Source organism: Mercenaria mercenaria, chromosome 15 (genome assembly GCF_021730395.1).
Source record: "Mercenaria mercenaria strain notata chromosome 15, MADL_Memer_1, whole genome shotgun sequence".
In the NCBI taxonomy this organism is placed as follows: domain Eukaryota; kingdom Metazoa; phylum Mollusca; class Bivalvia; order Venerida; family Veneridae; genus Mercenaria; species Mercenaria mercenaria.
In genome coordinates this window covers 4458933-4474346 of record NC_069375.1, presented here as the reverse complement: position 1 = coordinate 4474346, position 15414 = coordinate 4458933, and the positions used below count along the sequence as shown (strand labels likewise).

At 35.3% G+C, this 15414-nt stretch overlaps 1 protein-coding gene across 1 annotated transcript; it reads right to left on the bottom strand.

Moving 5' to 3' along the window:
• Positions 1–263: 263 nt before the first annotated feature.
• On the bottom strand, positions 264–9733 carry LOC123542408 (protein FAM166B-like). The gene is made up of 6 exons (XM_045328298.2): positions 9531–9733; positions 4952–5187; positions 4412–4587; positions 3398–3536; positions 1844–2065; positions 264–1442 (listed from the first exon to the last, which is right to left on the bottom strand). Exons 1-6 carry the CDS (start codon positions 9590–9592, stop codon positions 1360–1362), a joined length of 918 nt encoding a protein of 305 aa, XP_045184233.2. The 5' UTR covers positions 9593–9733; the 3' UTR covers positions 264–1359.
• Positions 9734–15414: the final 5681 nt, after the last annotated feature.

Below are 15414 nucleotides of genomic sequence, written 5' to 3'. Positions count from 1 at the left end.
GGAGCATGTCAGATGGCTGAACTTGCAATTTTAAGTTTGCAAACATTTCCTAGACTCATTTTACAAGAAAGAAAAACTTTTGTAACTTCGACCAAAGCAAAAGCTTAGTACCTGTATACATTTCAGCTATTCATAAGTTATTAACACAGATTTTTAAGGTATTTATGTAATTAATTTTAGAGATTGTTTCGATTTATTACTTTGCCATGAGAACTGAACAGCTGTAGGAATCTGTTTGAGTCTATATACAAACAAACAATACATTTAAGTTTGAACATTTTAATCAAAACATAAAACATATCACAGAGAATGAGCATTGTTCAGTCAGCCTTCTACTCTAGTATAATATACACATTTATACAGGAATATGTCTCTATTACGTTCTGGTATGTGACAACGTTAACTGAACTTATTATCTATGTCACCGTGTTTGGTATAAATACCACCTGCCCTTTAGCACAAACGTTCAAGTAAGGCAACCGTCTACAAACTGTAGACACCAGTTTACACAAATTGTTATAGCATAAATACATACATGTTAACATTATTTGAAGTAACATAAATGAAGGTTAATACTCCCCCCTTCTTTCAACTTGGGCAATTCCACTTGCCTAATATTGAAAAATAAGGGTGGCAGCTTCAAACTTTCCATTGGTTAATCTGATTAAAGTAATCCTGTATTATGTGCCACACAGTGGCCTGCATGAATAAACTGGCTTACATGTTACATGTACAAACACAGCTAAAGATTTTTACCAAGTTTATAACCATTTTCTTATCAAAAGACGTTCCAGTTTGCTCAACTGAAAGATTTTAGACCATGGGCTGGGGTTACTGACCAGTCTCCGAATAACCATTACCATTGATCTATTCAGAAACAAAAAGTTAGTTATTCGAATTTGAGACTGGTCTTCAAACTAAAACGTTTTATAACCCTAGACCCAGTCAAATTACACTCTTAACTCCAGCATAGGTTGCTAATTCAGGTTACTGTTTCGGCACCAGAGTTTCTTTAAGTATAACATTTTAATACTGATAACACTTTCGTTTAATTACAAGACTTAAAATATATAGATGTTATCGAAATACATATATATAAATATTATTAAAATAACCTCTAGAAGTAGACCAACAGATCTCTGTACATGTATTTGTTAATAACAAATTGCACACAAGAAATATATATAATGCTCGAGTTATGTACAAAATTGTCATATATAATCTTGACAGCTTAAAGTTTTGACTTTCGACATGCAGGAAATGCATGAATAGATCTGTTTGACATTGATACGCGAAATTAAAATTGAAGATTTTCCTTTAAATATAAAATTAAATGAAAACAGATTATCCTGGTAAAATTTAACACACTGATGCTCGAAGTTCTGGACGCTTGGCATTTTCTGTACTGTGACCAAATGTTCCACCATATCGGAATTTTTGACCTGAAATATTAAAGGACATATATAAAGTTATACTGTATTCATAGTTTTTAGGCAAAAAATCCAGCAAAACAGATAAATATTCATTGCATTCTCTAGGAAGGCTAATCGGGTATGAATGCTTGGTTACCAAGCATGTTAAAGTTATTTCCCTTTACACAGACAGATATTTTACAATGTTACACCTGTTTGTTTGTATGATTAACTCCAGTTTTTTGTCCTGTTTCACTATTTATATCAGTAAGGTTATCGTTTTAAATGCAGAGAACTTAATCCTATCGACAAGAAATGCAAATTAACATACAGCGTGCATTGTTACATGCATTTAAATGCAATTTCATGAAATCAATTACCACTGGGAATTATTTTTTGTTTCCAATTTGTGCAATGCAAGTAAAGCAAACCTGGTATGTGTCCGGTATAGTGCGGCACTAGCCCGCTTTCTACGGGATATATGAGTTTAGAATCTTGTACTTTGTTCTCTGCACGGTGTATGGTGATGGGCTCCGTCTGCAGGTTCTTCAGGCGACTTGTGTCTGACGTGAATTCATTCAGGGCATCATGGGTGATAATTGGATACCCCATACCCAGTCGGGGTCTCGCACGTGGAACAAAACCAGTATAACCTGAAATTTTGGAACTATTTTTCAAGTCGTTTGTGATTTTCATATATTTCATGTTCATATATTCCATGAAAGCTGAACTAGCCAACCCGTTAACCATTTGAAGTTCAAGATTATTAAACTACATTCTTTAAAAAATTGCCTCAAGAGAGAAATACTTTCAATCTGTTTGCATCTTCAATAATGCTGTGCTTATTTAACCTTTACCCTGCTAAATTTTTAAGGATAACATGGTGTAATAGCCATATTTCATATCTTGTAACTGGATGGTAATATTTAAATAAAATTTGGTCACTTTAAAGACATTCAAAATTAAAAACTTCTCACCGAGAGATTTTTCAAATTTTATCATTTTTTGGGGAGATAATCGGTATTGAAGTTAACATTGATGCCTATGAGAAATATATAGTTTCTTTGATTACGAGAATCTGAACTTGAGTCTTGAGAAAATTTTGCGGTAGAAAGCTGCATTATATAATTCTGATAAAAATATCAAGAAGAAATCTAAAATTCCCGGTAGGGAAAAGGAGAAAATTATATTTTTCTAGTTTTCAGGGGAGATAACTCATGAAAAAAAAACAACATCAGGGGAGGTAATCTAAAGGAAATTTTTGAGAACTTCTGTCACTATATAACTTGTCAATATGCACCTTATTTCTATCGTTTGACATTTTTAAAGCTTACAACTTGATAATGTATATACGCTTTTGGTGGAATTGAAGCCTATTACACCATGTTATCCTTAAAATGACAGGTCTGTCATTCAATTTGAGCAGTACCATATATTATTTAAAGGGGTGTTCACTGCAAATTTACCGACTGAACAGTGAACAGTGCAGACCATGATCAGCCTGCACAAATGTGCATGTTGATCTAGGTCTGCACTGGTTGCAAAGGCAGACTCACTTGTCGTCAGCAGGCTAAGGTTAATGACTGTAGTAAAATTAACACTTTCATCTCCCGTTATCATTGAAATAGTATTAAATTTCCTGAAAGTGTTATATAAGCGAAGTAGTAATAATAATAAGGTATTTAACGATGGTAATATATTTGGTTACAACCAGACTGACGTCCTCTTAATGATGTGGAAATTTTGTCCTTAAAAAGTAGCATAAAGCATAAATTGAAATAATGTGTTAAGAACAAACTATACTCAGTGAAAAAGACAGTAGGTGGTGGTATGGAACAAATATGATTTCTAGGCAGATCCGAAGCATGTATAAGAGGTTAAAGAATAAATGTTATTTGTAGTCTGCGCACCAAAACATTCAAAGCACCTTTGAAAGAAACGTACATGAAAGTGTTTGGTTGACAAGTAACTCAAGTGCCACCTACCCGACATAAACCTCTTCATTTCATTGTCGTCTGCCATGTAGAAAGGTGACTCGGCACTTCTTACCATACTGGGAGAGATGTATGGTTTGGCTTCGGCAGCTGTTGGCTTCAATGGAGTAATGTACTTGCTACGTATTGGCTGAAATGGGTAATATATACGGTGGTGACTACACAATCGTCTAGATTTAGTTGTGATGGCGCTGGTTGGTGAACGTCAAGAAGAAGAAGGTAATATACACGTGTCAACATATTTCGAGGGCTGAGCCCGAAACTATTGTATCTTGTTCTTTATTTATATACAGTTACAATAGTTTCGCGCTCAGCCCACGATCTGCTATATACGCCCTTCAGAGCAATAGCTTTACGCTCTTAAAACTTTTTTTTTTTTTTTTTTGGTTGGGTTTAACGTCGCACCGACACATTTTTGGTCATATGGCGACTGTCTAGCTTTGATGATGGAGGAAGACCCCAGGTGCCCCTCCGTGCATTATTTCATCACGCATTGTTTCATCACGAGCGGGCACCTGGGTAGAACCACCGACCTTCCGTAAGCCAGCTGGATGGCTTCCTCACATGAAGAATTCAACGCCCCGAGTGAGGCTCGAACCCACATCGATGAGGGGCAAGTGATTTGAAGTCAGCGACCTTAACCACTCGGCCACGGAGGCCCCCTTAAAATCTTTACATTTTGGTTAAATTTAAGTACATTGTACATGAAAAATAATGTATTACGATAGTTTAGTTTGTTAAAAATTCAAGAAGAAACTGGCAGAAACTCTTTCAGACCTTCCTTTTTCTTTTAGGAGATTAACAAAGTTCGCAAAAATTGCAAATGTTCGGGAATACCAGTAGTTACTTTGCGTTTGTTGTAAATGGGAAGTTGTTTAACGTTTCTGAGTTTGTTTCAAAACTTAATTAGCGTATTTAGTTTTATGTTAATGTCAGGGTCATTGTCAAGCTGTGATCGTCGTACGCAGCCGGCTAACCTAATTTGGGGTTTACATGTTTACTCACAGGGAGGTTAGGAACGGCGGTTTTATCAATTTTTCCTGATTGTACAGCCTCTGTCACTCTCAGTTCGTCAGCATTTTGTTTATGTTTTCTGTGGTCGCCCTCGAAGTCCGAGATAGCACCTTTACAATTGACGGCGTAACGTTTGCCGAAGAAATGCTCACTCCGTGGTATGAAGCCTGTAATACCAACAGCAAAAACATGTACTATTTGTTGATCTTTTAGGTAAGTAGTATTGAAACAAGTGATGTAATATTTGTAAACTTCACTAACGTAAAAACACAACTTGTTACTTTTTTTGCAAAAGATCAGTGAAAACGTGTGACAAAAAAAAAGAGAAGGATACATTCTCATCCATCGGGGTTCGTCATAATCCCGAGACGAACTAGGAAACCACGGTAGACCTCTGGTATACGAGATTGGGGATTAACAGAGATGGAGAAAAGATTCGTGCACTTGGTGTCGGCGGCAGCCGCTTCTGAATAACTTGAACAAAACTTGTGTTTTAATGACGTTTTATAAATAAACAAGCTAGGATAATACCTGTGTATCCCGGTACCATTTGTTCCATTAACTTCTGATCTCCCCAGCTGTGTGTTCGAGACCGAAGTAGCTCCGTCCTTGGGTCTGTGTCGGGTGCTGGTGCGGAGTTGGCCCGTATCTCGGCTAACACTAACTCGCCGGAACTAGCAACCGCGTCATTTCTAAGCAACTTAGATGTGGTCTTGCCGAAAGTCTCACCTATCTGGTATTTAAACTGTGGACAAAAACCTCCGTACCTGCAAACACATGATTGATATTGTTACAATAGCTGGAGCTGAAATAAATGCTAGAGAGACAGCTACGTTTCAAGTATGTTCTATACAGTTCTATGTTATTTGAACTCAGTATTTCAGTTACATATTGGCTGTTTACTAGGACAACCCACCTACCCAGAATCTAACTTGAGACCTGTGTGGCTGAAAAGGTGGCGTCTCATTTTGAACAGATAGTTCAAACGGTCGCTATAAATACTGTGGAATGCTTTCTGAAGTAAGAAAACATGACATCTGTTTTAAGCCGTGTTATAAATCACCATTACAATTATAGCTACAGAAAGGTATTAAGAACGTTTGAAAAGAAATATTAAATTGAGTTTTGAACTTATGTTTTACTATCGCCGCTCTGATCTATGACAGTTATTTACAAGCAATTTACACAACAGAAGTGGGCCAACGCGTTGTTTATAACCGAAAAAAGTTATTAATATTATCCTCTTCAAATGACAGAAATCCCAGTTTCAAGGCCAGTTTATTCAATGAAAAAGCTTTTAAACAGTCTTATTTTTTATATTACATTGAACATTGATTTTCGCATGTTTAGGCCGTAGACTATAATTGCATTTTATTGACTCGATATACGATACAAGTGTTTCAAACTTTACTCTAGTTTTATTGACTAGTTAATCGTTTTCTAATTGTTAATCGTTTTTTTTTCTATTATTGATTTAGAATTCTTTTGAAGTTTCACTTGAACATAGTTTTTAATTCATGGACTCTATACACTACCGAATACTTGACCAATAAAGTGGTGTGTCAAATCATACCTCAGGTTCTGTTTGTGATCATACTCCATATAGAGGAGCAGAAACCTTTCCATATGTAGTACACGACCTCGTCTTTGTAGCCTTGACTACAGTTTTGTATGTACATGTTCTCATACCCTCTAATATGACAAGGAAAGTATCAATTTTTACAATGATTGGATCTATGTGCCTCAATATTCCGGCGGGCTGACACCGAGTTTTTTTCTCGTTCTTTACCAGTAAGAAGAATATGAAAAAATTAAGCACGGGACCTAAGGCTAGATGTCCCGTAATATGGTTTCCGAACACAGCCGCGTCGCCCAGTTGCCAAACATTAAAAAAAAACGATTTCACATCTCTATTATATATATTTAACCAAAGAACTATAAAATACATTTTTATAGCTTTTTGATTTAACATACGTTTCTTACAGAGACGAGCACATTCAATACTAAAATATTTCTTAGAAAGCCGCATTTAACCATTTAATTGCGAATCTAAGTTAAAGTTCTAACATTACCAGATGTCAATAAAATTTCCCTTTTCAATTGCTGAAGTCTTTAGATAAGGAATGGAATCTTTTGTTAATTTCTCTCGGTCGATAGGTTTTATTCCGTCACAGAAACTTTAGCAAACAAATAAAATGCGCCAATCGATCATCGCGAATGAGATATAGAATACAAGAACACAATTCCAGTTGTTATTATACACCTGTTTAATATATCTCTGTCATGTACATGTGAAAATCGGCTTAACAAATGATTACAGGTAGTCGACCGTGGTAAAAAATCGCATGTATATTGGCATGTTATATTTGCAACAAGTTCTTGTAGCACTAGAAGTATGTCTAACTGCATGTATTCTGCAACATCTGGTGATCATTACAACTCAAATTGTTGAGAGAGAAACAAACGCAACACAATGTATGGTCAACTTGTTATCGAGTTGTCTTCTTTTAACATAATAGTACAACTAGTAACTTGAATATCATAAAAGGTTATCATTTAGCGCGAGTAGTCGACGACGGAAGTCCTCACCCGGAATGGATGGGAACAGCTTATTTCCAGTCCATCCCACGTGTTATATTAAACTCCCCAGTTTCCAGTCTAGCAGATACTCCTAGAATCAGTACCAATTTATGTTTGTTTTGGTTTTTCGACAGTATTTCAGTCATGTAACGGCAAGCAGTTAATCTAACCAATGTTCCTGGATTCTGTACCAGTACAAACCTGTTCTCCGCAATTAACTGCCAACTTCCCGCCATGAATCAAGGATGGTGGCCGAATGATTTCAGACACAATACCAGTTTAAGGGAATTGCTCAGCACTGAACACTAGTCGGGAATAGAACCTGGACCGTTAGCATTGTAGTCAACCTTCTAACCAATGTACCAATGGCTTACTTTTATCATACTGTTCCTACCATACATACTTTATACTTATGTAACAGTTCACCCAACTATTTATTACGCTTGGACTTTAGAAAGACTTTTTAACAGAGTGTCAAAACGTTATCTTTTATCTAAAATATAACCCCAACAATGCGCCAATTTACAAATGTAAAAGGCATTTTTATTGACATATTGTAACTATTATATCTAAACTCGATCGATTCTGGATTAAAAATGTCAATAAATAAGGATTTCGTTAATCCGTTGACAGTGTAATATAGAAAAGCCATGCAAAAATATTTAGGGTATAATAAAAAAGCCATGTATACATATTTTAGGAACACTTCTGTGATAATTTTTTCCTATATCACCGTGTTTCATTTTTAATACAATATAGATCAGAATGTTGCACTTTTATTGACCCAAAACTTCAAACTTAATAGCACGATTGGGCTTATAAAGACGTTTCCAAACATTCGCCTCGACTGATGCTTAGAAATTCTCCACACAAGTTTAAACCACGAAATGCAGAACAATAATTGGTTTATCCGTTTTTTTATATGGAATAATTCAATTATTAGTTATGTTCTTTGGAGACTGACTAGTGCCCAGCAAGATCCTACTTACATATTTTGTTCAAACTTACTGCAACAATTACCACCTACTACAGTAAAGGGAGATCACTGCGTATGAGTTAAGGATTTTCTTCATGTACGTATGAATCGTATTCCAGTGAGCGAGTATATTTTGTAAAACTGAAGATTGGAGTCTAGAATGCGGACCCCCCGTGTCATATCAACACCGCTACTGTCTGGCACCGTACTTGGGGCTATCAAAGCCCCTACTTTCTTTTCTACGTTTTAGAAATAACGTTTTTCAAACCTACTTATAACCGACTTGATTAATATCGTAGAATATCGATTTCACGTCTAATGAACTATCCCGTAACGTACTGATTTTAATCTCGGTTGTATATAGTTATTAATAACACAGGGTGATATTATATTCTAATATGTCAAATGGTAATTAAAAAGAAAAAACGAATGGAACATTCACATTGTAACAACTGGTGACGCTTCAACAGGTATCTAGCAGAGAGTTTACTCATTACTAAAAATGTGTGCTGAAAACTGATCCATTTTGCATTGTGTATACTAGAACAGATATTTTAAGTTCAAGACAACTTAGCGAATAATTTCTGTTTGGTGCGGTCAGTTTCTGTTGCAATATTCATCACAACAATTAATGGTCCTAGACGCACATGCTAACAATAAATAATAATAATAATAATTACCATTATTAATATCATTTTCTTTTGAAATCATGTTAAGTTTCATATTCTTATATCTCGCTGTGTCTATTACTGCATGTTGTAAATGGTTTTGATGCCAAGAGACTGCTTATGTTCATTTGTTGAACCTTTGTTCTGTTCTATTCTATTATTTGTCTTGGCATGTATAAAGTATATCTATAATATCAATATTTGTTACGCTTTCTATAGAATATGAACAGTTAAGCCGTTAATGTTCTTTATCTACTATAGACTTATACAAGTGTTGTAAACACACCTATTCTATATTCAAACGTATTATATCCAACTTTTCACTATGTGGTTTAGATCGTTCATTAAAGTCTCATCTGTTCACCATACAAAACCTAAAAGTAACAATTCTTAACCAAGAAATTATTTAAGGGAGAACCCGGTTAAAGTTAAAGAAGTGATTACAGTAATTTAAGGCATCTCCCCATAGACACATACAATGATTAAACAGAAAAAAATGATTGTTTCTAGGCAACATATTTTGTATTAAAGAAAAAAAAATCAATGCAATTAAAGTTTGTATGAATGGAATAACTGCGAATTACCGATTCTTTTCAAATACAGGAAACTTCAGTTTCTGTATTCGAGAAATATATGCCAAAGATTTAAATGTATTCAGTTAAAGAACTTTAAAACGGATCAAATTTCGCTAAATCAATATCAACTTAACGAATAGTATATTAAGAGCATTTGTTGTGCTTTCAAATACCGGCTTTCTAATCTTTTTTCTATTGTATATCCATACATAATACTTTAATATCGATAGAGTTTATTATACACATGTTTTTATCAACTCTTTTGAATGAGAAAAGTGCTTCAAAATGTTAAAACAAATAAAACAACTTACCCAGGAGTGTGATAAGGGTCCGGGGTCATTAAAATACTCTTGCCATTTTTAGGCAAAGGCATTTTGAGCTGTATTCCGAGATAATTTAATGTTTTTTAAATTGATAAACTCCGATTACCAATACCCGACCGACTTCACTGCGTGTTGGCACTGTATATCGAGTGAAAGGCGATTAGCGTAGTTAGGGATTTGTTTGTTACGTCACCATGTTGTGTGTACATGCGTGCGCATGTTTCCAGCGTCTTTCCTCGCAAAACTGACGTCGAGACGTAACGATGAATGCATTAACGTCACTCACGTTTTATTTTAAGACGGATAGCAAAACACAACTAAATAATACAGGATTTATTCTGCAGACTATGGTCTATTATCTTTTAGCTATCACTGTAATTCAATTTAGATTATTAATTTGCACTGACAAAATATGTAACTGTTAATTAAATGTGAGCCGCTGGCGGTTGTAACTTGACCAAGTTTAGTGTATTATGGCATGGCCAAATATTGTTTCTAAAAATAAGATATTTTGTTCCTGAAAAATGCAGCTGAAGAAAAAAACTGAATTATTTATATGCAAAGGGAAGACAGGCCTGTTGCGTAACAATAACTTTACTTATATAATAACCTTTACCCTGCTAAATTTCTAAAATGGACTGGTCTATCATTGAATTTGTGCAGTACCATTTATTATTCGAAGGGGTGTTCGACTGAATAGCAAACAGTGCAGACCATGATCATTTGCCGACAGCCGGCCAAAGGTTAAAGAAGGTAACATACAAAAACATATAACACTTCTAAAACATATTACAAACTTAAGTTTCAATGTAACCATCTATACAAGAGGGCCATGAAGGCCTTGTATCGCTCACCTGACCCAGGAATCATCAAGATTAACATTATGACCAAGTTTCATTAAGGTATGGTCATAAATGTGGCCTTTAGAGTGTTAACTAGCTTTTCCTTTGATTTGACCTGGTGACCTAGTTTTTGACCCTACATGACCCAGATTCAAACTGGACCTTGAGATCATCAAGTTTAACATTCTGACCAAGTTTCATGAAAATTCAGTCATAAATGTGGCATCTACAGTTTTAACAAGCTTTTCCTTTGATTTGAATTGGTGACCTAGTTTTTGACCCTACATGACCCAGATTCAAACTGGACCTTGAGATCATCAAGTTTAACATTCTGACCATATTTCATGAAAATTCAGTCATAAATGTGGCCTCTACAGTTTTAACAAGCTTTTCCTTTGATTTGACCTGGTGACCTAGTTTTTGATCCCATCTGACCCAGATTTAAACTTGACCTATATATCATCAAGATTAACATTCTGACTAAGTTTCATTAAGATAAGGTCATAAATGTGGCCTCTAGAGTGTTGACTAACTTTTCCTTTGATTTGACCTCTTGACCTAGTTTTTGACCCTACATGACCCAGATTCAAACTGGATCTTGAGATCATCAAGATTAACATTCTGACCATATTTCATGAAAATTCAGTCATAAATGTGGCCTCTACAGTTTTAACAAGCTTTTCCTTTGATTTGACCTGGTGACCTAGTTTTTGACCCCAGATGACCCAATATCGAACTCGTCCAATATTTTATTGAGGGTAACATTATAACCAATTTTCATTAAGATTGGGCCAAAACTGTGACCTCTAGTGTTAACAAGCTTTTCCTTTGATTTGACCTGGTGACCTAGTTTTTGACCCCGGATGACCCAATATCGAACTCGTCCAAGATTTTATTGAGGGTAACATTCTGACAGAGTTTCATGAAGATTGGGCAAAAATTGTGACCTCTAGAGTGTTAACAAGCTTTTCCTTTGATTTGACCTGGTGACCTAGTTTTTGACCCCAGATGACCCAATATCGAACTCGTCCAAGATTTAATTGAGGGTAACATTCTGACCAAGTTTCATTAAGATTGGGCCAAAATTGTGACCTCTAGAGTGTTAACAGTCATATTGTTGACAACGACGACGGGCGGACGGACGGACGACGACGGACACAGGGCGATCACAAAAGCTCACCTTGAGCACTTTGTGCTCAGGTGAGCTAAAAAAAACCCCTTAAATGCAAAGATCAACTTTAAAATTAATAAAGAATACAAATTCAAACAAAACACTCGTCCGTTTTTAAAATACATGTTAAGTTCAAGCAGTATTTATTTCAATCAAGTAAACGTAACACAAACAGCATATTAAAGGGAATTCCTATAGTTTTTTATGCGCATCTTTCTGCGCAGCCGACACTTTCTATGGAAAACTGAACTGAAGTCAACATTTGTTGAAACATATTACAGACAATCTTAAATATGAGGAATTTTGAATGAAATAACAATTTTGGTAAGTTATATCAGTAATCAAATGTTGATACTGGTTTATGTTGTATTGACAAGTATCATGCGTGACAGGTATCTTGCTATTTTTGTGGTTGTGTTTTCACATCGCATTTTAGTACAAAGACAGTGTTGCTCATATAATGTAAGATAATTGACTTAGTACTGATAAGACAATATCACCTTTCAGATTATTAAGTATTCAATTATAGAAAGAATTAAGAATTTTTAAAACTTTTTTTTAACTTTTAGCAGACATACATGCAATCAATTTGGCCAGGTCCGCGCCATTTCCGTCCGAACAGGTGTTGTATTCTAGCGGTCTTAACATAAAATTTAGCCTGGTGACCCATACATTTTTAGCCATTTTTATGCTCACAATACAATTATCTATACACAAGAAGAAAAAGAAAAAATTCTATGAAAGAGTTTTTTCAAAATAAAAAAAAAATTCTTCACTATGGGTATTTTTCATTGAAAAAAGTTCACAAAAGTAAATATGAAACGATATTTTTTTTTCATTTGTACCCATTATTGTAAGGATAGAGTATTACAAATATGACTATGATATCAAATAAGTATATAATAAAATCTGTAAAAAGAAAAAACCGTATTGTGCTGCCTGGATGTATATTTTGGTTGGTATTTATAAAAAAGCAGAAAATTATGAAAATGTTGAAAAACCGCTGGCAGTTTCAGCAACAGTGGGTGTGTTCAAAACAATTTTTCACAAAAACAAGCCTGGTGACCTATTGTTTTTATTTGTTCATTGTTTTCAGCACACATTTTCCTATCATATATGTGAATTTAAAAAAATTCTATGAAAGGAAAAAAAACTATAGAAATTCTCTTTAACAAATACAGTAAGGATTAGAAGAAAGTTACAAGGTAACTTATCTGAATCCTTTTCCTAAGCATTTTGTGTACATACAATTAGATTTTTATTGTTATGACAAGTTGCAACAAGATATGCACTGTTGAATGATCAAAACAATGTAGAAAAGTAAAACTAAGAAAACAAAAAATTAGAGGGAAAAACTGAGTATTTCTTCAACTGCCTAATGGTTGTGACTCGGATCAAAACGATCTGTCGCTGCTATGAATTGCTGAGCTTTGAATATGGCATGCTTATTTTGTTCGAAAGACAGATGCTCGTTGCCGAATAGAAGGTTGTCAATTGTAGCAGGACAATGGAGGTTTGTCAAAAGATTTTGTCTTTGCTGGGTGGAGTTGGGACAGGATAAATAGAAATGACTAACTGTTTCGACTAAGCCACAACTACACAAAGGAGGGTTAATTAGTGAACGCCGATGCAGATCAAAGTTTAGTGAACTACAACCTAGTCTTAGGCTAGTATGGAGCATCTGGAGCCTAAGCTGACCAATTTTAAACAGGACGTCGGGCTTTACCACACAGTTAGTTGTGAATACCTATAGATTTCTTGAATTTGACTAGAGCGTCGTTAGATTCAATGCGACACGTTCTCATGTCGTTGTCTTTAATGATTATTGTTCCATCAGATGTCCAGGCACTGTTCACACAATTTGCTTTGACGAGTTTTCGAGCGTCAAAGAAGATTGCACTCCTCTCGCGAGTGAGGTATTCGTTGATAAAGACACCTGAATTATCAGATGACTTAAGTTTTATTTTCATTGTTAAAAATTTCTGTGTGTTTGTATGGATATGTCAGACATAAGTCTTTATTTACTTCAATACAACACCAAGACAGTTCCATGATACAATTTAAAGCTTAAACTCGTTGTTTGGCCAAGAGAAGCGACATGAACAGACACATTAAGCCTCGCTTTTTGTACAACAGTCCTAGCTTCTGATTTTGACAGCATGTACTTGATAAGCACGGAACGTGTCTTCAAAATATTAAAATCACACATCCATATATTAGGTCCATGCAATCTTTAACGAAACAAAACCTTCAATTAACTATATTAAAGTGATATGTATTTGTCAACTTTTGCCGCACGGACCTCCGATTTCATTGCTGCATACGCACTCTTTTCTTACTCTGGTCAGAAATCGGGCACCCATCCGCAGTTAGTACAAAGTTTACACTGTTCCACATGTTTGTTTTTGCGCGTGCAATTCTTCTTCCGGTTTTCCACTTCCTCTGGCGCATGCACATGGTGACCATCACAATATGGCGGGTTTCTTGTCTGCTTGCAGGCGCAAATGAAAAATAATGACTGGTTTTTATCAACTGTCCATTTTAGCGGCTTGATACCAGTATCTTTATGAGACCCTGCGAATGTAAACAAAACTTTGTGTTGACATTTTGACGCAGTATGAGTGTTATATACTATATCGAGTATATCGATATTTTAAAAGTTCACAACACTGACCATTTATCCTAAAAGCCATAACAGCTATATCAAAATGTTGGTATTATTGTTGTTATTTCTATGGCAATTTCACTAAACTTAAACAATATGTAAAGGGAAATAACCACACATGTATTATTTAACTCAAATGATTGACAATTACCATCACACCACGGTTGGTTCTTGCTCAGTCCACATCTACACCATAATTTAGTCTCTCCCTCCTGTAAATCCCTCACTGTGCAAGGTCCGTACTGTAAATAAAGTGGAGAATAGAAATATGACGTGGTAAGAATTTTGCAAAGCCATGATTTATGTGGCATTGCGTGGAATAGGAGAAACGTGAACAACGACGTATGTTCTGTTTGACAAAAAAAAAAAACAAGAAAAAAAAAAACCTTAGGACTGAACTAAAAGTAAATCTTGAATATATCATTGACATGAGATACAGCCAGAAATGTGCCGCTGTGTTTTATAGTGGAAAGCCATAAAGAACGCTGAAGTTACAGGTTTGCACACCCGCCATCATCAGCATGTTGATAAACCCTGCAATAATTATACACATTCTGAAGGGTTATAAGAGTGGTCATTCAAAAAGAAATTTAGATAGATTTGTGGCTCTTTTGCTAAAAGCTCTGCACTTACACTCACTGTCATGTATCATTAGGAAATGCATTTCATTCTTTTAGCAGTTTAGAACAAAAAGTGCAAAAAAGTATAAATAAAAAATATTCAAGATAGAACCGACACTTCCTCTCATTGCCACCTACCACAACCTGTTCAGTGATTTTAAAATTAAGATTCAGTAGAAAAACGGAAGATATATAATTAAACAAGTGCACCCGCCTTGCGGGTGCAGACGCTCATCTAATTCCAAAAGGGACCATGATACCAAAAAGCAACGTAGAGTTACAGTACTTGCTGTGCAGAGTTAGCTTTTAATGGCAAATAACTGCTCCAAGTTATAAAGCAATAGCTGTGACCGTTAAGGAGAAAAGTTGACCTAAACGCAAAACTGAACCACGAAATCTTATATTTTCTAAGTCCAAAAGGGGCCATAATTCTTGCAAAAAGCAGGATGGAGTTATGTTTTTGGTGTACAGATCAGCTTTTGATGGTAAACAAATGTTGCAGGTTAGTTTTAAAGCAATAGCTTTGATAGTTTAAGAGAAAAGCTGACCTTAACACAAAACTTAAACAAGAAAT

Excerpts from the sequence above, each read along its gene's own strand:
- LOC123542408 (XM_045328298.2), bottom strand. The coding sequence starts at position 9,592 with ATGCCTTTGCCTAAAAATGGCAAGAGTATTTTAATGACCCCGGACCCT. Across the intron at positions 3,537-4,411 it reads CCGCCGTTCCTAACCTCCCT|CCAATACGTAGCAAGTACAT; the intron begins GTGAGTAAACAT and ends TACCCATTTCAG. Across the intron at positions 2,066-3,397 it reads AATGAAGAGGTTTATGTCGG|GTTATACTGGTTTTGTTCCA; the intron begins GTAGGTGGCACT and ends CCAAAATTTCAG.